Source organism: Lottia gigantea (assembly GCF_000327385.1).
Source record: "Lottia gigantea unplaced genomic scaffold LOTGIsca_34, whole genome shotgun sequence".
NCBI lineage: Eukaryota > Metazoa > Mollusca > Gastropoda > Lottiidae > Lottia > Lottia gigantea.
In genome coordinates this window covers 2,109,810-2,134,849 of record NW_008709146.1, presented here as the reverse complement: position 1 = coordinate 2,134,849, position 25,040 = coordinate 2,109,810, and the positions used below count along the sequence as shown (strand labels likewise).

At 34.9% G+C, this 25,040-nt stretch overlaps 1 protein-coding gene across 1 annotated transcript; it reads right to left on the bottom strand.

Annotated features, from left to right (window-relative positions):
- LOTGIDRAFT_233072 (hypothetical protein) lies at positions 1-24,101 on the bottom strand (the record flags this gene model as incomplete). Its single annotated transcript, XM_009058518.1, has 37 exons — positions 1-1,146; positions 1,372-1,683; positions 1,973-2,118; positions 2,649-2,832; positions 3,297-3,626; positions 4,019-4,321; positions 4,512-4,696; positions 5,054-5,186; positions 5,432-5,773; positions 6,016-6,348; positions 6,652-6,963; positions 7,322-7,464; positions 8,176-8,344; positions 8,699-8,899; positions 10,705-10,881; positions 11,345-11,476; positions 11,733-12,047; positions 12,357-12,527; positions 12,722-12,868; positions 13,359-13,688; positions 13,864-13,969; positions 14,250-14,446; positions 14,694-15,023; positions 15,329-15,652; positions 16,100-16,259; positions 16,577-16,728; positions 16,977-17,131; positions 17,248-17,410; positions 17,771-18,076; positions 19,183-19,503; positions 19,699-20,022; positions 20,233-20,364; positions 21,322-21,492; positions 21,956-22,318; positions 22,672-22,840; positions 23,056-23,234; positions 24,029-24,101. 37 exons carry the CDS (start codon positions 24,099-24,101, stop codon positions 194-196), a joined length of 8,943 nt encoding a protein of 2,980 aa, XP_009056766.1. The 3' UTR covers positions 1-193.
- Between the last annotated feature and the right edge of the window lie 939 nt (positions 24,102-25,040).

The window sequence follows — 25,040 nt, the reverse complement described above, 5'->3', positions numbered from 1 at the left end:
AACAATAAAACTCTATTTATGAAATGGTAATATGATAAACAATACATAGATACAACAATTATATATAAACGTCACTCAAGACATATTTACACCGAATTTATATATCCAAGGAATGAATATGTTAGTTCTTAAAGTTCTTTTAGCTGTTAAATCTAGTGTCCCCGATATCAATTTATATGTGTCAAAAAATTTGTTAAAATTCTGACATCTTTGTAGAAGATAAATCTGATAAATCGTCAGATAACATATAACCGCCATGTCGTTTCTTTCTCTGTATCAATATCACTATAACAATTAATATCGCTATAACACCACCTAAAACACTACCAATAGTCATTGTCACTTCTTTATCAGTTAACAGTGATTGGGAATCACTATTCTCTTTCTCGCCCAATGTGGTCTTTTCAGGTTGCCCAGGGGTGATTGAAGGTTTGCCGGTGTCTTTATTTGGGTCTATGGTTGTACTTGTGATCGCTTGTTGAAAGGTTGTAGTAAAAACTGTTACTGTGGTAGATGTACTTGAAGCTGTTGTTGTAGATGTTGTGGTTGAGCTTTTGGGCGTTGTTCTGGTTGTAGGATCACTGTCTGTGCTTGTTGCAATAGTTGTTGATATAGGCGTTATTGCACTGGCTGTAGGTTCACTGTCTGTGGTTGTTGCAATAGCTGTTGATATAGGCGTTGATGCACTTGTTGCAATAGTTGTTGATATAGGCGTTAATGCACTGGTTGTAGGTTCACTGTCTGTGGTTGTTCCAATAGTTGTTGATATAGGCGTTAATGCACTGGCTGTAGGTTCATTGGCTGTGGTTGTTAAAATAGCTGTTGATATAGGCGTTGATGCACTGGTTGTAGGTTCACTGGTTGCGGTTGTTGCAATAGTAGTAGTTGTACTGGTTGAAGGTTCACTGGTTGTAGTTGTTGCAATAGTAGTAGTCGTACTGGTTGTAGGTTCACTGGTTGTGGTTGTTGCAATGGTAGTAGTTGTAGTCGTTGTCGTACTGGTTGTGGGTTCATTGGTTGTGGCTGTTGCAATGTTAGTTGTTTTAGGCGTTGTTGTACTGGTTGCATGTTCACTGGTTGTGGTTGTTGTACTGTTTCTAGGTCCAATGGTTGTTGTTGGTATAGTTGAAGTTTCCAAACTTTTACCTACAAAATTCAATGGAAAAAAATATGATTTCATTTCAGTGCCTTGGTATTTTCGTCAAGTGGTCCCTGCATTTGTTTCAATCATTTAAGTGTGGGAGATAAGATTTGCGCAGAGTGCACGCCTAACTAAAATGTCACTGTGGTAACTGTTTTTTTTTTAAATGCCCCTTGGTCAGAAATACCCATTTACGTTACCTTATTCTCGGACTATTACGTCATATTTACCTGAACATATTACTCCGGCATCATTAGCATGATTACACAATGGCAGTGTATAATCAGAGTGTTTACAGTCAGTTAATTTCGATTCTGTACCATTGCACTTCAGGTAAGTTAGCCATATTGGGCCTTGACCAATTCCTAGGCCACCCATCTGAACAGCTTTACCAGTTCTATAACCTAGCTGACGACAAATAACACCCGCTTCCACATCACTGAAGTAATAACCACATATTGTCCCCCATTCATTTGGTCCTTGCATATAAACTTCCACACGTCCATAATTATCACCACCAAGTAGTCGTAAATCAGATATTTCTGGAATGAACACAATAAATTCCGACCATAAAAAAATACCACCATAAATCTCGTCCTCCTCTTTTGTAGACAAAATACAATTCATTCATGAATATCACTACATGGCGTAATATGGGAAATTCAGTCAGGGAGCTGACCTACTTTCACATCATGGAGTGCCTAGTGTCATTGAGACCCACACCTCCTTTAACAATCCTTTACCATCATTTACCTCCACCTAATCATTTATAGAAACACCACTGAAGGGTTTAGATAAATATATCCGTTCGAAACGATGAAAAAGAATTACCTAGAGATTGATTATAACATTTAAGTTGCAGAGTAAAATCACATTTAGATGACCTATTAAAGCCTAAAGATAAGCAATTAGTAGGTGTTGATTCATCACCATTACATATTAGATAGGAAAACCATGTTGGACTTGTAGCTGAAACACTGAATTTAGAAAATGGGGATGGTGAAATAGGTGTATTAATCCATTGTCTGTTACAACCCATATTAAATGTTATAAGTGTGATAAATTTGGGGTAGGGGCCTAATTACTCATTTACCACAATAGTGGTTGTTACCTCAAAAGATGTTGTAAGCCAAAACAAAATCAAACGGTGAACACTCTTTTCAGAGGATCTCAAAATCCAAGATGCATTGATTGTATTTTTATTCTAAAAAGCACAGTAGGTTATATAACTTGAAAACAATTAATTCCATTAAGACACAAACATCTGTCGGTAAACTAGACGCTCTTTCTGAATTTAAATACGGTTTATAACAAATCGTGAATAAAAGTTATTAGAGACGAGCACTCTCCGAAGGAATACATTGGTTATACGAAAGGGTATGACTGTCATGCATAGTTGGCTATACCTGTCAAAGTCATTACAGTGAAGCTCACATTCAATATTATAAGCTTTAAGCACTGGAGTTTAAGCATTGGCTGGAAACTTTATTTGAGAATTGATACTTACATAGAACTCTGGCCAAACACTGCAATACCATCTCTATAACCAAACTCGCGACATAATACCTTACTAATTGAATTACTAAGACTGCTATATCTATTGGTACATATATTACCCCATTCACCCTCGTATTGCATCTGAACATAACCTTCTCCTGGTCGATCTCCGCCTGTTAATCTATAGTTGACCCCTAAAACAACAGGAATTAGTAAGTAGAATTATTGAATGATTTAGTCCAAGTAAATTTTGTCATATCATTAAAGATGTTGAAAGCAACAGAAAAGTCCCCGGATATTTGCCATTAGATCTAAATCTACAATAGTAAGCTATGGAAACATGAACAAAGAACAAGAACCTCTGTACACTTTTGCATGCAAAGAGTGTTTCAAGAGAAACAAATCCGTATCGAAAAATTCTAAAGTTCATAAAACCAAAACAAAACGATGGGTTCTTGTGCGTTCACGGACATATGTTAACGGCCTAAAATTTCGTAGATGTCGACAATATATGGGACGTATATAAAAAGCTAAACAAGAAATGTTCATGGAACAGAATAAACTTGATGTTGTCTGCCATGTTGTGCCAAAGCCTTAGAAATGATTGCAGGCATTCTCGTTAATCGTACAATGAAGAGTATCTCGAAGTTATCATTACCTGATGAGTTGTAACAGAGTACACCAGCACGTTTAGAATAGTAATTACAAATATATTTGGATGATGTTATATTATACTGACAGTCAGCTAGGGTATTCTCGTCACCAGAGCAAGATACGTCCGCCATCACAATCGGTTTTTTTTTAAGGTTTCCAAATGGTAAATACGGGACACCTCCAAAAAAGCCGAGTTGTCTGCAAGCAACTGTTGCTTCATTTTTACCAAATCCTTCAGAACAGACCATTCCTTCAACTCCTGACGGAAGGATCACTTTCAAATAACCTGATAATGTCGATCTGTAAGCACTGTCTAATGATATAGTCAAGGTTGCTGCAAAAACAATATCATGTTTGTTTAATGACAAGAACAAAATAGGCAAGTATCCTTTTTCAAACCGACAAATCAATGAGATAGACATGAATTACCAGACTGGATCATTCAAGATGCTATACTGAATAGCAAGACCATTGGTTCAGGTGAGCACATTCTGTCGATAATGCGAGGCTGCAGAGACTGTCATTTGCTTGAATAACATGTGAAAAGCTTCATTTTTTAAATACATATAAAGGTATCATTTAAAGTTTAATCCTCGTTCAACCGCTATAAGGATATAAAGTCAACGAGAAAACACAAGATTTGTTTTAATTTTATGATGCAAAAAAAAAGCAATATGTATTGTGTTTCCAACCAGGTTATGTCCCCTCAGATAAAACAAAACTTACTTGTATTAGGTTTTGTTTCAAAGCATTGAACAGATGCATAGCGATCTGATTTACAAACAGAAGACACAATGGGACAGTCTGTATACAATGTTTCAGTACCCGAACATCTTCTAGTACTGTTCGCTACGTCATCTATAATACCAGTAATTGAACCTAGTATCGGTATTCCTCTAATATAACGACTAGATACACCCTTACATACAACACTGGCCTCAACATCACCAAATATATCATCACATACTGCAGACCATATCTCCTTTGAACCATCATAAATCCACACAGCACCACCATTCGACAAATATACTAAAATAATTTTGGAAATAAATTATTCACCTTCGATCTCTATTGTAAATGTTTCTTATAATGAAGTTGTTCATTTATAAACAGACATATTTGCTATCTGTTACTATACTTTTCTCGTCATCCGTTTCGGAGAGTCCACATGGCTAACATATATTTGGAATGTTAATTTCTTACTTCTAATCAAGCTTACCTGAATTAAAACATTCTACAAACGTTGGTTCACAAGGATGACTAATAATGGTTTGGTGAAATCCAGAATGGCTACAGTCTAAAAGATTCTTTGCCTTGTCAGAACACTTGAAATCAATCTTCCAATTAATTGGACCAGATATGTTCTGGTAACGTTTCTTCCAACCACCATCAAAACCTAATTGCCTTATATAAAAAAACAAAATTTCATATCTTATCGAGCTAGTCAGTTAGACATCTTTGTAATGAAACTATACCAGAAAATGGTAACCATTTACTCCTTTATTTCGAACAATATCTAACAGTATAAAGGATGTGCTAGGATGGACAAATAACTATCAGAGTTAAGGTTGACATTCTAACTACCAGAGCCTTGATAAACAGATACTCTACTTTTGTTTAGATTTCCGACTTCCGACCTCATAGAAAAGATACTGTTCCTTGCAGCCTCTCCGACATACATCCGTGTAAATGGGTTGAAAATCAGAATGTATCTTCTCGTCCTATGATTACAAATATAATAGTTAATAAGACACTTTTTACCTGCAAATTACATTAGCCGCCTTAGAGTCGATAAGATCTTGACAAAGGCCACCAACAACACCATCAATAGTTAAATAGATCTGACTACTGGTTCTCTTATCAACTGTCCGATTGACAAACCGGAAACTAACATCTGTAACAGAAGTGAAGAGAAATATTTCAAGAGGTAATCTGTATTCGCCATCAATCAGAAATATTCATTTTCAAATATCAAAGTGGGTGTTAATAAATTTTGATGCATTTGTTCTAAGCTGGCTGTGTCTAGGGGTGGTGTTGATTAGAGGTTGAAATTACACGGAGCAATTTTTGGTGGCTGTTCATTAAATGATGCTGAATACAAATGGCCGTTGGTACAAGTTTGACATTTACAATACTCACCAAAGTCTCCATTATGACAGACAACAGATGCCCCACTGTTTGATTCACATTTCTCCATGGTAAGTCTATCTTTATGGATACACTGATTCAAGTCTGACTCTGTACCAGCACATTCAAATTTACCAATCCAAAATGGTTGATCTTTGTCAAATTTCGGGTGATTTTTATAGGCGATTCCTGCTGAATAACCTTGAGAACGACAATAAACAACAGCATCCTCGTCGTCCCAATCATCAGCACATATTTTACCCTGCACTCCAAATATAGAAACGCCAACCGTTCCTGATGAATTGAACACGTTCGATTGTCTCTCTATGCTGAAAACATAGTCGCTTTCCAGATCTAGAAGTAGATAAAATAATAGATATAACCTTTTTATTTCATTAATTCCATTAATGTGATTCCTCCAACTATGCTCATACCAGTTATGTTTTCGTTAAATTTGATTGTAGCGAACATTCACAACTTGCAATCTGATTCCCTTGGTGAAGTGTTAGTCAATATATCAAAGGTGAAAAGGTGAATCTGTTGAGGTTTTTGACTTCTGTTAAACTTTCAAATGATAAATTCAGGTGTCAACTTACATTCGTCATCAATATCAGTTTCATTGAAGCAGACAACAGAGGCATACTGTCCTGAACGACAGGAACTGATTGATAAACAACCACTTGCAGACGTTTCAGACCCATTACAATTCAGGGTCATATTTGATACTTCTAATCTTGGTTCGTAATCCCAGCCAAAGGTTGATCCATGGATTGCCTTTCCATCAGCAAATCCTAAATCTGAACAGACTCTCTCAGCAGCAGCATCATCAAAACCATTATCACAAACCAAATACCATTGGTCCTGGTAGTAGATCTCCACTGGTCCTGAACTTGTTCGGGTTGTATGCTGTCCATCCTCGTGCAATCGTACTGTTAGAAAAGTTTTTATACAATAATTTTAGACTTCTTCCATAAACCAGCCCTATGCTTACATCATGCTTTTACTGTGGATGTCATTTACCTTCGAAAATGAGTAGGTTTGCTTATCTAGATACATCCTCTTGAATTTTCATGAAATACCGTTACATAGAGAACAAATTCCACACTAGATACAAGAATCACAAGATCAAACACATCGCGTGGGTTTTTAATTTGACAAAACTACTCTTGGAAAACATTTGTTAAAATGATTTTAAGGTTTGGTTTGGAAAATACAAACAAAAGAACTCTTACCGTCATTTAAACAATGTACAGAGGCGTAATATGCACATCGGTAACTTGTGCTCCAGCTAGAATGAGTACAGTCTGTAATATCAGCTTCATGTCCATTACAAATAAATCTAGTGTTATACACTGGGCCAGTAATGTTATAGCCTTGTCCTTCTACTCTAGATCCATAGTGACCCGATGTATAGCCTATCGACTTGCAGAACACATTATAAGCTTCCTCGTTTCCAATACTATTACAGAACACACTCCATGTTCCGTCAATAGATATCTGGACTAACCCTATACCATTCTCACCCAACAATCCAGAGAAGATACCTAAAATAAATTATGCGTTATCAAGGTATCTTTCTATCATGATAACAGTAGTTGCCAAATGGACAAATGAAAGAAATAGCAGAATTGCTGTTTCTATCGTTATTTCGTTACTATCACCAGGAATGATATCTGTAAATCTGAAGTTCGAATAGAAAGTCCGGAATGATATCATGTTTGCCTTGGTAGAATTTCAAAATATTTGTTATAGCATCGGAGCAACCAGCCTGAATGATTGTATAGTGAGACTCGTTTTTTAGTGAAAAGAAAATTATAAAATACTAATAATGATAATAACATAATGTTACTAATAAACCATGAGGTGTGGGATGTGGGCGTATATTTAATTGCTAACAAGTACCTGTTTGAGAAGAACATGCAGTTCCTGCAACTTTGTCAGATGAACAATGAGTTATGTCCCCTATATCATAATCACATTCATCTAGTCTGGATTCTGAGCCGTTACAATTTACATTTGACAACAAATACGGTCTCATTCCAGGGCTGAAAGATTAAAGAGATGTTCTGCTTTTTTGTAAAAAGTTTTCATTATCAAAAACGTCGTAAATTATACCTGTAAATATTTCTAAAGTATGCTATTTATATCTATGTATCTACGGAGTACTTATTGTTAGGCCTAATTAAGCAGTTTGACCTAGTTTTGGTGTTAGGCTTCATAATATCTCGATTATTAGTTAAAGCCTTTTAGAATACTTTTACAATCTACAATTAGACGTTTATTTTACTCAATAGCAAATAGTTCTCTAACTGCTTTCAAAAAGCATAACCAACTTAAAAACCTTACGTGATGTTCTTAAATATTTCGGGCGTTTAAAATGAACGGCTGGATTCTTTTGGTTAAAATTTTCAGATACATTAAAGGGTACATTTCTCTATATTTTAGTTTATAGTTTTCTCAAATTTGAGCGAAAAAATATTTCGACCTATAAAAAAGGCTTAATGTCCCTTTAATATCAAGATTGAACAGAATCGTGATAATGGTGAAGAATGACCATAGAACGGCGCACGGCATAGCACATTCAAAATGTTCCGTTAATGATGCTTAAATTTAAAAAGAATCGTCTTTTCAAACATTTGGGTAAAATGGATTGCTTTTTTGACTAAAGCGTTTAATGGTTTGGGGTTTCACAAACTCCTCAGTTTTCTTGCAAAGTTACTGAGCTTTAAGGACAAGTATGATGAAACAATATTAACCTTCGAAGACGTAACGCTTTACCAATGGTGAATCCAAATTGTTTACAAGCTACAGTTGCATCTACATCGTCCCAACTATCAAGGCATATATAGCCACGTACATTTTCATGGATAACAGCAAGACTGCCTATATAGTTTGACCGAAAACGTCCTGGGCTCAAAATAAAACCTAGAGTGGAAAAAACAATTATTACTCAAAATTACCAATCACAATTTTCATGCAGGTGTCATGTGTCATGTTTGCAATCCATTTTTGCAATAGTAAGTGAAATAATGTTTTCTTTAGGTAATTCAGCTTATGTTTTGCCATCGTATCACGAATACGGGTTTTGACATAGTCTTATTAAACCCCGAGGAAGTATGTCGAATGGGGGTGTGGTTTGCAAACGATGATGTATTGCATAGTGTAAATATAGAAAAAGCAATCTCAAATTACGCACGATGCAGCACCAAGATCTTATAAAATCAGAAAATTCATAGAAAAATAATGTTAACCAATAAGGATTCAATACAATTGTTTTACCTGTCGTCCTACTTCTATTGAAACATTTTACTCCAATTTGGTTATGACAAACAGGAATGAATGGTTTGGAATATGAACATTCTACTATATTGGATTCCTCGCCGGTACAGTTTACTCGATCCAATATAGCTAGGGAATTCCGTTGTATGTTACCAATCATAGCAAACCCATTGCTATAGCCCAATTCACGGCACACAACAACTAAAAAAAGAATCCAATAAAGAGTTGTGGATTCGGTGCAACTTCGTGCATCTAATAATCATGATAAGCGGATGTGCTGAGGGTTGTTGCATCCTTTTTTCATTGTAACTTGGAATAATCCATATGATGCAGAGAACATAATCTAAATAGAATTGCAAATTGCATAAAACCTAGTTGTCTTCCGAGTTGCTCACCTACCATAAAGACTGGTTGAACCAAGTCCACGGGTCCTCATTCCCAGAAAAAATGCAGAAGAGCCCTTTAGGACCCCAACACTTAAGTCCCACTTATCTAGTTGGGTCACTGTTTGTTGCCTTAGATGCTGTTATTGTTTATATATAAAACATTGCTTACGAGTATTTGTGTATGTCCATCCGTCTGAACAAATATGTCCAAATCTGCCATCAACATTTACATTAAGGTAACCAGGAGGATTGTTTCCGTTAGTTATTAGAACTGTAGAAATAATAATGATATTGTACTTTGTAATTTAAATACAATTTACGAGGAAATAGTCCTGCTTGGCAAATTTAGATAGATACTAAAATGACAAATTCAATAGTGCCGTTCCGTTGTATGTAATTTCAAAATCCAAACAATTGGTAATGCCTATTTTCGTGCCATATTTGGCTTCCGGTTGGTGAAGTTGGTTGATAGACAAGTTAACGTCGGCTTACTAACTGCTAAGTAGGACGGGATTTTATACTAAGCCTGAATAGTGTTGTATTTCACTTTGGTACAGAAAGATCATAATAGGATCATTGATTATTAAATTCATATAAAGTGTTTTAGAAATGTCTTTGTGGTATATAATATGGCTAAGTTGGAGATATTACAATGAATTACCATGTTTGAAACATTCTATTTTCGGTTGTCGACAGTAATACCCCTCCTTCTTTGTGACACATTGGAAAATTGACTCTTCATTTCCTGTGCATTTAAACTGATTATCGTTTCGAACGTAGGTATATGATCTGGTTTGCAAATAGCTATTTGGATATCCCAATTGCCTGAAGGAAATTTATTACTTTATGTTAACATGTTGTACATAATTTGTCTGAATTCGGTAAATGGAAATTTTATAAAGTCAAATGAAATTCCATTTTGAAATAATCTGAATTCCTCAAGTTTATTCTTATAACTTAGTTGAAATTCAAAAGCCTTTTAATTTTTTCAAGATTAATATAGCCACATAGTCCACCAAAACTGGCTTTAGCAACCAACACGCCACACTTTATTACCTGCAAAATACCTTCGTTCCCGGCTCATTCAAACAAATTGAACTTTGAATCCTATTTACTTGGATTTGTGGATAACCATTATCGTTAAAAAACACACGTGGTACTGAAAAAGATTGTTAGTGAATGCATTAGATTTAAATGGTTTTCATTCCAAAACGAGGCAGATTTGCTCGTATAATGTGAGAAATTACCATAACCTTCGAATGTTATTCAGATTTATACTAATTAAAATGGTAAAAATCTGTATTAATATAAATCTGTACAATCAAGACAATTCCGTTCATCAGAATCTCGTCCAATGTACGACAAAATCGAGAGTAAAAGTTGTATAGTAGCGGACTCCTCCAAAGAGAAGTACCATCAGGTGTATTAAATTATCAATGGATATAATAAGTATAAGCAAGCGAGAAGTCAACAAATAACAAATATTAGAACCAGCACTCTCAAATCAAACCTATATTCGACAAGAATACTTTTCTCCAGTGGAGCAGTTAAAATTATTGTGTATGTAATATTTATATATATCTTCCATTAGATTATTAAAATAAGTATTTGTACACTTACCACCATAACTATAGCATGAAGCACCAGCAATGACTTGATTGTTTGTGAGAGTTTCGGAACATCCTGTGGAATGTTGAGTTCGGGAGCATTCTGTGAGATTCGTCTCTATTCCTCTGCATTTGATATTACCCAATAAAACAGGGTTCAACATTTCATTCGACATGAATCTTGCGATCCCTGTAAAATGGTAATCACGGATTTCATTACTGACAGTGGTACACTATTTACTCTTGAAAACTTTTACGTTTGTTTTTAGCTAAAGAAGTGCTTTATTGTATGTCTCGATATCTAGAACTACAATGTATACATTCCGAATGGAATGCAGGTCTTGATGGTCGTGCTCGTGTTTTTTTTTTGTATGCGACTTCTAGGAATATGCAGTCAATCAAATTCTCTGTACAATAAAAGATCCCTTTAGAATATTTGAAGCATTTTCGGATATAAATATATAACATGTACATTTATTGTCTTTTAATGCTTTTGATTTGTTAACATAAAGTATGGTTCAAAATGCCTAGTTTATGATTTAAAGAAACTTGTCAGATCATGGATGGCATGTGTACTTAGCTTCAGAAAAAAGCACGAAACGAAACATCCAGATCTGTAGATATAATACAGGAAGTAAGTAAGTTGTCTATACCTCCATTGTAACCAGCATGTTTACAAGATACATTCGCTTCTTTGTCAGTCCAGTTTTGAGCACATATTGCGGATTGGATTTCAGCTACAGTCACCATAACTCTGTTTTGACTCACAGTCAATGTTACAATGTCTAAAATGAGAAAAACAAACCAAGCTCTCAGTTTTGCTTCAACAGCACTGGCGTATTTAGGGGAACGGCCTTGAAAGGTCTTATTTTGAAAAAAATATTTGGAAATTGATCTCGAGCCATCTTAAATCCATTGGCATCGGTGGCTTCTGGCAGTAAAGTATGTATATATGATGAATTAGGATATTGTCACTAGTTTCATCATTTGTTTTTTTTTTTTTTTGGTAATGATTTGAACTATTATTCACAGGTAACTTACCAGAATTTGAAAACGATGATTTAGAACAATAAACAGTGACGTATTTTCCTGATGAACAGCCTGTATTGACGTAACATGTGTCTGACAAAGATCCTGGTATATCTCGACATCTACTGAGGCTCACCATTGACCTACTATCGCCTTCTCCTAAACTTGAACAACAAACATAACTTCCCATTTCATATCCCATATCTTTACAAGCCATTTTTGCCATAAGATCTGTAAATCCCGCGTCGCAAACTGGTTTCCATTCATCTATGAATATTTCAAGTTTCCCGTAATTTATATATGTGCTAGTAGATCCAGTCATACGAACTGAAATTGACATAAAAGTTATACAGTTATATTGTATTAAATAAAATAAAATGTAAAAGTCGCCATTATCCCAATTCACTTACACAATGGTGCGTATGCCATTTGATCTATCAGCCTAACATTGGACTACAAACACATGTATGCAAACATGCAAAAAGATCCATCGTAATTGGATGGCGTATACTTGTGTTTCACAAGCATTCAAACCACAGTACATACAATTATTTTGAGGACGTCTCAAGCCTATAAAGTCTCCAGATCCAACAGCTATGTGCCTACCTATACCCAAATTATGATGGAATCACTTACCATAATTGTAACAGCGAACAGCTGCATCGACACTGTGGTAACAACCACTCCTTGACTCAGATATTTTTAGACCACAATCAAGAACCGATTGTTCATCGCCCGTACATTTCATTTGACTAATGTGGATGGGGCCAGAACCTCTACCAAAAGCATTAACTGTGACATAACCACCTTCAAGCAATAAAAAATAATTTAAGAAAACAAACATATGCATTTCAGTTTTAAATTCTACTCTTCGGCACCCATTTTGAGAAATTGGCATTATGAAAGAACGTTTTACCACACGACAAAAATTTATTTCTTAGATATAAGAAAGATGTCGTAGTATATCAGCAAATATCAAGAGTAAGTTAAAAATTATTCACCTTTAAAATTTAACATACGGCAGACGACACTGGCTTCACGATCAGTAAAATCTTTCCCACATACAGTCCCCCATACACCAGCAGCTGATACTCCAATTCTACCACTTTTGCTGTCTCCACCTTCCAATCTTATACGAACATTTGAAGCTAGAGTAAAATAGAGCAATAGTATTTTGTATGCCCTGTTAAAATGTTTTACCTTTTGCAGACCTAAGAGATTCGATCCGCTGATATTCATTATGAAAAACAGCAATTACGTTTTTTTCGATGCCAATGTTTTCTAATGAATGTCATACAGTTTGGCAAATTGTGTAACAGGTGAATTTCAGGTTTGGACACTGTTCCAAATACGATTTTCACCGTATTAAGCGCGATCAATAAACTGCCAGTAAGCATTCGTCCATACAATTTTTTTTATCAAAGTCAGCTCTTTTCAGTGGCAACCTCTGGGCAAGACCAATGGCCATCCATTGTTACATCTTGCAATCACATACAACTTTACTCAACACTTGAGTTTACTGATACTTGAGAATCATAAGTTTAATGAAACATTTTGGATTGACAAACTCATTTCAGAGATTAATTAGGATGATCATATATTTTTTACCTGTTATAGAAAGACTAATTCATAACCTACCTGATCTGCTGAGGCAGTAAACGGCGGAAACAGTATCAGTAGAACAGTTATGTATATCACCCCACGGACTATGATGACATTGACTAATGGCCGACTCATTCCCGGTACAATTTAAATTGGTTAACCATTTAATACCAAGTTGGCTCATTTCCACCTCATTCTTTATCCTTTTATAAGCGAATCCTCCAGTATACTCACTCCCCAATACTTCTCTACATACCACTTTAGCATCATCATTCGACCATTTATTAGAACAAATGCCTCCATTTATATTAAAATGATTCACTATCACTTCTCCATATGAGGATGATTTGATTTTTAAGTTGTACCCTTTCATTTGAAAATAAACGAATATTATTATCATGTAATCTAATACAAAAGATCTTTGCTACACCATTTTAAAACAAATTCAGAATTCAAACGCAAACTTAACAGTCTTGGGGCAACCAGGCATCTCTCACGGCTTGCTCAGATTACACACTATCAGCAAAAGAATTTGATTTACCTGAATATGATGGATAATTTGAACACATCAGTTGAACGGCTCTGTTACTTCTACAATATTGCGTATCATACCGACACATTTCCAGGGAGGTTTCAGATCCGAAACACTAAAGACGAACAAAATATTAAAGCACAAATGAGTAATTGGATAATCGGATAAACAAATTTCACTTTCAATAACTCTTTTTTTGCAAGAAACTAACAACTCTTCTTTCGGTAATTATACGTTTGCTGGTGCGCCGAAATATTCAGCATCAGGAAAGTATTGCAAGTATTGACTCAACGTGCTGTTTTAAACATGGTCACGTTTTCGTACGATTTTGAATTAGAAACTTCATGAAATGTTGATTATCAACATTTTGTTTGCTTTCTAGAACAAGAACGTACCCGGAAATTATTATAAGCAATAATGAGGTTGGGTGGATTGAAGGGTTGGTAGTCGAGTATATAATGATATGAATAACCAAGTTGTCCACACGCTACTTTCGCAGCGTTCTCATCAAATCCATCTCTACAGATCGCACCGTTTCTTCTATTTACAGTAAACTTAGCTACTCCAACAGCATGCCCTGGCTCTAAATCAACTGTTAAAAATTGTAGAATAAAATAAGAAATTAAGAGTTTTTATTAGTGATTTCGAATTTTAACGAAAAGAGCAATTTTGATTAAAAAGTAGTTCATACTAATGTGGGGTGGCCAGGAAGGCCACGTCTTTAAAACGTCTAAAATATTGTGCATAACTATTTTTATATCTCTTATAAATGTTACAATTTTGATATAGTTAATGAATAATGCCTGTATCATCTAATGAACTAAGTAACTTTTATTTACCTGATGTCAAACATTTAACAAAAAGATCTTTATTGTATCGACCGCAAGGGTACGTTAGGTTGAAGTCTGACAGTTTGCATTTCCATATTTCAGTCGTCTCAATTCCACATCCACTGCTACCAAATATTTTTAACATCGGAAGTGTTATACCATAAGAACTTTCTGAGATATCTTCACCATTAACATAGCCAAGTTGGCGACAAGCAGTTATTGCCAGGTATCTATTAGTATAAGCCTGCTTACAGACAGGTCCCCATTGACCATGATACCCAACTTCCACTTGTCCAAGATTTCTACTTTCATTGCTTGGTTTTAATCGGATTGAAAAACCTAAAATGCGAGGACAAAGTCTGAGGTTTCCTGCTATACAATGATCCTATATTCCTAATCTGCATGACATTAAGGAAAAGCAATAAATATAATATTATCTATTACTTTATTGAACTTGAACTCCACTGAAACATTGCCGGTGTCGAAGCAGGGTAGCGACTGAATCTATCAACTCGGAATCTATTCCAAAGAATCCACAAAGCTAATAATGATTAAATTACATATGCAGAACAGTATAAGGCATAATATCTATTACTCATTTGATCGTTGTGATGTAATTTGGAATGACAATCAAACATATTTACCTCCAGGTTCGTCAGAACAGAGAGCATTGGCCAACATCATTGATGATTGACAGGATGTAAGGTTCGATATAGAATAACTACAGTCTTGTAATCTACTTTCTTCACCAGTACATCTGAAATCTTTTGCTAAAGTTCGAATAGAGGGGGAGCTCAATGATCCAACAGAAACACCATATAAATAACCTTGTGATTTACAGAAAACTTTAGCTGCAGTATCAGTCCAGCCTTCTGAACATATTGTACCAGTTAATCCATACATTTCAATTGTAATTTTCGAATAAAAAGAGCCCTTTTCTGGAGAAGTTGATGAGTGAATTTCGAAATCTGTAGAGAAAAAAAATGTTATTTGATGTCAACGTAAAGTAGTCCGAATATTTTAACATCTGATCACCCAAGTCCGAAAAAGAAATGTGACATTGCAACAAATTTACAAAAAATAAATATAGTTTTTGTTAAGAATAAGGTGGGATAGAATAGACATTTCTTTTGGACAAACAGCTTAATAGATGAATTTGTAACATGTTTTCATTGCAGGAACATAAAATTGACATTATGAAATCTACAAACGCTGTCGAATGGTTATAGAACAAACACTGAGACTCGAAATATGTCTACATTTGATGTAGCCATAACCACCATTGGCGGCTCCGAGGGGGGAATTTTAAAAATGTGATAATATTGAACGAATGCTCTCTAGACCCTCCAAGCATGGATTGGGAAAAAGTTGTAAAGCAGCCACTGATAACCACGCCTATCAACCTTAGTACTTACCATCTAATTTGGATGTTTTACTACAAAATAAAGAGCTAGTTCCGTAACAATATTGTTTTGTAAAAGTACAGTCCAATATGGATGTTTCATTCCCAACACAGACAATATTCTTCATACCGTGTATATTTCTTCCACTTTTAAATAAATTATCAGATAATACCTGCAATCAATGGCAAAATTTGCGAGTCCTTTTCTGAAAATATTTAACCAATTTTGTTCATGTTCTTTTTGGTAACTCTGGACTATAGAATGTTATGCTAAGCATACAGATTGTCAACAATTTAATCAAAGCAATCCTGCCTAGATTATCTATTTCACTTTCAATTTTCTGGTCAAAAGATGACCTCGACTCCCGAACTCATGTTAAAAATTCTAAAAAATTCTAAGAGATGCATATTTTCAAATAAATAGCCCTTGTCCGAATTTAACTTTTGGACTCGCTGTAAAGTCTATGAAAAATGTGTGAACTATGTTTACCTTGAAATATGGTGCACGTAATTCTCTACAGATAACTCTTGCTGCATTATCATCTAATCCCGGACATATCGGGTTCCAGTGCAGACCTGCGTACAGCATTTCAACATAACCAGAAGAAAACGACCCCATCGACGTACTTCGTCTTATCCTTGCTGTAAGTTGAGATAAAAAATATTTTAGTGTTTTGAAATTATACATGTTGATCCACTATAGATATAAACACCTTTGAAATTCCTGAACAAGTTACGTCCGATGAGTTATATTTGTTGGTACGTATATTACATTTATACTTATCATTCTTGCAGAATTGAAACATATCACGAAATGCAAGCAAATATATCGGTACATTGACATCCTATGTGATTGCATTATGGCTTCTGAATCTCAAACTGAATCTTACCGCTATTATAGCAGGTTAAAGCCTTGTTATTTGAAGGACACCGAGCTTCTTCATTTACTCTCCATCCATCATTTGAACATTCAAAAATGGAACGTTCGTATCCTGTACACGTTACACTATTCATAAATATTGGTGTTGTTTCTTCTTGGTCGTTACTACAAGATAAATATCTTTACTCGATGCAGTTAATCCCAATGATTAGTGAAACTAAACCAATACATATAGTCCTTACCGTTAAACGGGTTACTGTTTCAAAAATAAATTTACCTACTTAAAAAATTCTCCAGCTTCGAAATTCATCTGACGACATATGACTCTGGCCTGTGTGGTGGACTGGGAACCAGAATTAGACGTTAAACAGACACCACCAACATCCAAACCATCAACAACTTCTACTTTACCGCTTCCACCATTTATAAATCTTACAACAGGGACTAGATATGGAGAAAAAAATACAATATAGCGTTTTAGATTTCACGTGTAACGGACAGATCCGGGAAACACGAAATATGGTTTTGTTTTTTTTTTACCTGCCCTAAAAAAGTAACAATCTTTTTGTATGATTTTTGTATAATCGTGAGAAACGAGGTAATACGGATTTGATATAATCTTAAGGGAGATTCGAACCCACATCACCTCGCTTAGTGGACAACGAGGCTTTCTTTATTTATATAATTCTAAAACACGTTTGTCCAAAGAACCAATTCAACATCGTTGATGGAAGCCATGGCATCTCTGTTGATGTATTTAACATTGCAATGTAATATTTGTAGATTAATTAGAATTGAACTAACCAGTATTATTGTAGCAAAACACACCAGCTTGATGAGCGCTTCCCAGACATGATGAAGATCCCACAGGGCAATCTAATATAGTAGTTTCATTCCCTATGCACTTCAACTCTTGAATGGTATACTTGTTAACAGTTGTTGGATATCTATAGGCCATTCCGTTAGTGTGTCCTAATTGACGACAAACGATTTTTACAGCGTTCTCAGTGAAAAAATCTGAACATATACCCCCAGTAAAACCATCCAATGATACAGATACTAAGCCAGTATTTGGATGGCTTGGGTTACCTTTCAGCTCTAATTTCCTCTCTGTAATTGAAATAGTACAAAACATTAATATATATTTTTGAAGATTGTCTGATAGCAGGGTTCAATATATATTGACAAAATTCATTAACATCACCAAATTTTAGTTTTGGCTAATCATAGAAAATATTACATCACATAAAGGCTATTTTGACTGAAAAACTGAGATGCTACTTAAATGGAATTGGGTTACATGGAATGAAGAACAGACTGGGAAAGGTAAGAGAGAAACAATTTGATTGGTAGACAGGGTGTATGTAGAAAAAAATGATGTAAGGAGTACTGCAAAGAAAATGGCGAACAAAGATAGATTTAGAAACAAGATAGCCGAAGAGGCCGATGGAATAGAGTGTAATAGGAGACAAAGTATCAAAGTAAATTGGTAGGCGAGCATGGCGAATTGAGAATTATTGAAGATTGGGGGGAAAGTAGAGAGGGAGATTAAATTGAAAGTATCTAAGAATAATATCTCGGAAGAAGAGGCGAGGTATAACACAGAGATAGGTGAGTATATGGATCAAGTAAAATGTAAAGAGGAGTTGTATTAGAAGATAGGGTTAGACGATAACGGAGAGACAAGAAGAAATAGGGGGTAATTATGAAGTGAGGGCAGGATATCGTGGAGGGAGAGGACCGAGTTTTGATACAAGACAGGGGGTATTTGGGGGGGATCTCTATTATATTGAGAGATACTCTTTGTACCTCCGTGCAATGCTTCGAATTACAGTTCTCCGAAGACTTATTATGGATCTTCCATGTTTCTAGTGGATTTATTTACACAACAGCCTTTGACTTAAATTCGATGTAAAATAATTTCATAAGTTTCCTCAGTGGTCAATCACAATTATAGAGAATTACTTCCCTTGAAATTAAACATATATAAAACGTAACTATTTGAATTGGAAATTTTGATTCATATTTAATCAAAAATCTGTAGTGATTCAAAATTTTTATATAATAGACTCCAGATCAATTTCGACAGTGACTTCTAGAATAATATAAAATAATCGTAGTGGACTTTATGATTCAATGGATCTAGACGAAACGGCCTATAGTCATAGTATAAACAAAATTGGTTAATTATTCCAGAGAAGAGTATTAATACGTACCAATGTTCAGAGATCCATCGAAACAGTATACAGCTGCGTACTTTTTATAAAAACCTTCACAGGATGTAGAGCTCGTGGTACATTGGGATAGTGTGGTTTCGTTTCCATTACAGTCAAAGACTAGCGAAGAGTATCGGATGTGTCCTGGAGCCGCACCAAATGTTCCAGAAGGTAATACTTTACCATCGGTAAAGCTTAGTTCTCGACAGAGCACCTTGGCAGCATTATTAGTAAATCTATTACCACAAACAATTTTCCAGCTGTACCCTGTCTTCTGTTCATAAACTATACCATTTGAATGTTCTCCACCTTCTATCTTTACTAAAAGCAAAGTTATCTTTGTTAAGTTGGTTTCCCCTGAAGACTGACTGAAAGCTGAATGGTGCAAATTGATGTTAACAGTGTCTTTTTTTATAAAACCTCTTTTCAATCCTTTTAACATGTAATGGGGCGCTGGAAAGCACAAAGACTGTCAAGAATGGCGTATGATGCGTTGTATACATTCTTTTAACTTACCTTGTCCATGACACTTTACAGCCAGATCAAAAGAATGTGTTTGACAATTACTATTAGGTGTCTTCAAATCAGAATCATATCTACAATCCCATACTGAATCCTTGACACAATTTACACTCTCCAAATAGACAGGGCCGTCTCCAGCACCAAAATAACCAGCGACTAATTCTGTTCCTTGACCAAAACCTAACTGTCGACAAACTACTGATGCCATATCTGATCCATGATATCTATTGGTACATATGGTACCAGGTACACCATCTATGGACAGCTGTACGCGACCGTAGGATCTTGATCCGTTTACTAACGACAATTTAATTTTCTCTGAATCAAATAACAAAAGTAATGGATTATGATCAAGACATCCTTACAACGTCAAGTTAAGTACTTCGTTACGTGTGCTTAAAGGAACAGTCAGATTTTTATGAAAATTTTCATTATTAAAAACGCTGAAACAATTATAGTTTATTGTACTATATTTATGAGAGTTTCTAGATTTTAGCAAACAAATGTTAAATTGTTGTTCAAACCTACCTCTATAACATATGACATTCGCTTCGTAATACGATCTACCCCATTGCGTTACACATTCATCTAACGAATTCTCCGACCCATTACAATTCAGTTTCTGAATCCAAAACATCTGTTTTGAACTGCTAATATCATCTGTAACACAAAACATTCTCAAACAATCTTATCCCACCGTTTTTGTTAGCAATATTATATTATGGGCAATTATAAATTCGTATAAATGATAATGGTTTGATAATAAAATCTTAGTTTAACATATTTGTTCCAGTTTCCCTTCAATATCTGTAAAGACCTTTATAATTAATATAACAGATACCTAATAGTGTACAGGCCTTTATTATCAATATAACATATAGCTAGTATTGTACAGACCTGTATAATCATTATAACAGATAGCTAGTAGTGTACAGACCTTTATAATTAATATAACACATAGCTAATAGTGTACAGACCTTTATTATCAATATAACATATAGCTAGTATTGTACAGACCTGTATAATCATTATAACAGATAGCTAGTAGTGTACAGACCTTTATAATTAATATAACACATAGCTAATAGTGTACAGGCCTTTATTATCAATATAACATATAGCTAGTATTGTACAGACCTGTATAATCATTATAACAGATAGCTAGTAGTGTGCAGACCTTTATAATTAATATAACACATAGCTAATAGTGTACAGACCTTTATTATCAATATAACATATAGCTAGTAGTGTACAGGCCTTTATAATTAATATAACACATAGCTAATAGTGTACAGACCTATATGATTAATATAACACATAGATAGTAGTGTACAGGCCTTTATTATCAATATAACATATAGCTAGTAGTGTGCAGGCCTTTATAATTAATATAACACATAGCTAATAGTGTACAGACCTATATGATTAATATAACACATAGATAGTAGTGTACAGGCCTTTATTATCAATATAACATATAGCTAGTAGTGTGCAGACCTTTATAATTAATATAACACATAGCTAATAGTGTACAGACCTATATGATTAATATAACACATAGCTAATAGTGTACAGAACTTTATAATTAATATAACACATAGATAGTAGTGTACAGACCTTTATAATACGTAACGCCACCAGCATAACCCATCTGTCGACAAGAAACATTAGCAGCTGATTCGTTCCAACCAAAATGACTATTACCAGATACTAAACCCCAATACCCATATCTTCTTACTTCTAGTGAACCAAAACTGCCTGTTGTGTTTACCAGACGAACGCCGAAAGCTACAACAAATAATGTATTTGTAAACACAAAATACGCCACGAATAAAGTAGTAAGAATGTTAATAAATAATGTCGACCAAAAAGGAATGAGGTATGTGTAGTTTACCGACAAATCTGATCACTACATACTAGCCCGTTTTGAAATTTGATCCTATGCGTTCCTCGGGTGTGATTGGATGCGAAAGAAAGAAATGCATGTTATGGAAGGGTAAGGAGAAAGAATGGTATTGTAGGTGCTTAATATGGGTTTGTGGGTTTCAATCGTTCATAGCTATTCCGTGGATAACAGTGTCAGATTTTAAAAAAGCTGATATTGAGCGGAAGGGACATCGCCATCATGTGACGATGAGATATTTCTTATGATAGCTTCAACTTTTTCTAATTAACTGTTAACACTGCAGGGTATATTTCATTTATGATCATTTATTGATATGTATTATAATTCATATACCGCTATACTTACTGTCATTAACATTAGAGATAGTGGTGTTATAACATATTACTGAGGCGAGATGTCCAATTCCACAGCTCGTATAAGCAGAAACTGAATATGTACAGTTGAACAGGTCATCGACAGCTCCAGAGCAGTTGAAGTTTTTGTAGAATTTATAAGGCCGCGATATCGACGGGTTGCTATACACATATGAAAACGGTGAGCAGCACAGAGCTGTTCCATCATCGAATCCTAAACTTCTACAGGCTACAGCCGCTGCCTCATCATTCCATCCATCATCACAAACCAGTCCCCATCCATTGTCCCACAGCACAATGGCTCCAGTGTTGTGGTTACCATACGATTGTAAATTTCTATCATTTAAAATCTTTACTGGAATTTGAATTACAAGTATAATGTAAGTTGGAAAGATTGGCGTTTGGTTCAAATATTATTCATGACTGAGAGACTGCATGTCATTTTTAATAGTCGCTTATCGATAATAAATCTTTATTATACATATGATTCTCCCCAGTGGAGCTGAACTTTTAACCTTCTCAATTTTAGTGCAGCAATCAGGCAGTCATAGGTATAGGTCCTGCAGCTTTGGGCAATCTTGCTGGTATTTTTGGACAATAGCATACAATACAGCTGAAGTGTACAAAGTTGTGCAAACAGAATATCTAGTGGATATTTTGAGTTTTGACTGATACAGGAAGAACGACAACTAAGACAAGAAAAACAACCTGAACTGTTAAAACAATTGACACCAACATCAATGTAATGCTTGTAGTTATATCGAGTACCACTAACCCAGGAAATTGTGCAATCAAAAAAGTTGGTTGATGTTCCACAAGTCAGTTGAGTGATCTGTACATTCACAGTACCTCTTCCATAGTACGCGTTTCTTTTGGCCTTCATGAGAGAAAAAATATTGGATAAATTCTTATATATGGCAAATTACATATTTTAAGTTTTGGTACTTCAACTGAATTCCATGTTGTCGTTCATAATATAGATTGAAAATGAATTTTTGGGGGCATCAATGTGGGAAAAGGAAATTTTAGCTGTATTTGCAAATATCCCAAAAATTAGAAGTTGTTTTTCCTCAGGTAAAACAAAATACCTACCTGGCCATATTCATATCCTAATATTTTACAAACTAACTCTGCCTCCTTATTTCCAAAAGAACTTGAATACACGGCTACGGTTCCCCAAGGCAGAGAGCTATTTCTTCTAACTTCCACTCGTCCCGACGATATTCCATCTCCTCGACCATTTCCTGCTACCAGTCTGATCTCTTCCTTGGCTAAAATGAGATCACCATTTTTATGTTAATAAAGCTGAAAAACACAAACAGCTTGTGACTTGTAATTTTGCTTAATGTAGATTTGAGAGCACTCAACTGATACCCTTAATACAATCCCATTAAAGATGGGTCTCTACATTTTTAGATTCTTATATATGGTTGAATAATTAACATTCAATAACTGAATATTTAAACAAATTAACGTAAATGAAGGAAATAAACTTAAAACTTATCAGCCTAGCGAAATTTGGTCATCAATTAAAGAAATGTAGTCTTCAGAAAGTACTATAAATGTACGAAAATCGCACAATTCCTTCAAAAATTACGGAGCGAATTTTCGAAAAATTTTAGCGAAATAATTATTTTGTTTAATCGAATAACTTATTTCGTTTAAACGAATTAATTATTTCGTTTAAACGTATTAGAGACTCCGTAAAAAATACCTCGAACTAGGAATTTCACTTTCTATTTCTATATATATGTCATTTCTTTTAACTTTCAAATATAATATTCAGGACATACACGGATTTGAAGGCTCAAATTTCGATGTTGAGCAATTTGAGTCATTTGGTACGTAAGCGAAGTGTTTCAACTTAAATTGTGTTCTTGTTCCTTGGCTTGAGTGCATTATATATGTATGTCAAATATTAAATAAAGTAGAAATGCTTGTAATTATCTCACTTTGTAAAGACTTTGTAGCATATTTGGTGGAGTTTCTTAAATATCGACGAATTATATATGTTTTCAATTCTATCGGAGAACAAAAGTTTAAATAATGTTGTCTCTAGGCTTACCTGACACAGTATAAATAATTGCAATTAAAACTATAATAAATAAAATCCTAATATTAGGAAATTGTGCATCCATATTGAGGTGACTCGCTGATAATAACCTCAGAAATGATTTTGGCTCTTGATATAGATAAATATACCAAATAGGGCGGGAATTAAGAAATTTGATATTTGAGTATGATATTTATGATGATAGTAAATTTAAAGTCTCATACCATGATGATTCGAGATGCTGAGTTTCAATTTAGTAAAAAAATGCAAATTAATCTGTTAATGTGTTAATCTTGAGCTATTACGAACTGCGTCTGATATCTTGATTGCAAAATCATCGATTCTTGTATCCCTGGAAGTATGTAAAACCAGTGTTTTGGTTGGATCGTACGCCAGCAAATACAGCCAATCAGAGTCCTCAGGAGGAAGTTTTGTAAACTATAAGCCATAATGTATACAGTCTTTTCGCGAGGGGCTCTGATAGGATGTATGGTGTACAATCCAATCAAATTTGTGCATTCCCGAATACAAGAATAATGCCTATTCCAGTCAAGGTATAAGACGAAGTTCGTAATACCTTGACATTGTTATCGAACCGGCCCTGAGCTTCCTGCTGAATGGGACACACAAAGTGATAGTTATAATATTGAAAGCCACTTAACAGGTTGGTTGGTATCACTGACTTCTGGACAATATTTCTGACGTTAACATTAAGGATCGTGTTATCATAACTATTCTGGTTTTCTTTTACTCTTATATTTGGAATGTAGACGTCTTAGGAATGGTTAAGTTTTAACCAAAGTTGGCCATCTGTCAAAATGAAATTTAGTACAAATTAACCCAATTTTGATTTTACTCAACAATTTATATTGTTATTCAGGCGATTATGGTTAATAATTGCTGCTCAATATATTCAACCACCACTGTTAGGGCCTACCACTCTGATACCAACTTGCAACTTGACCACGGATACAAACATCATTATACACCCTTGACGTAGACGTAGGGCTTTCAGTCAAAAAAT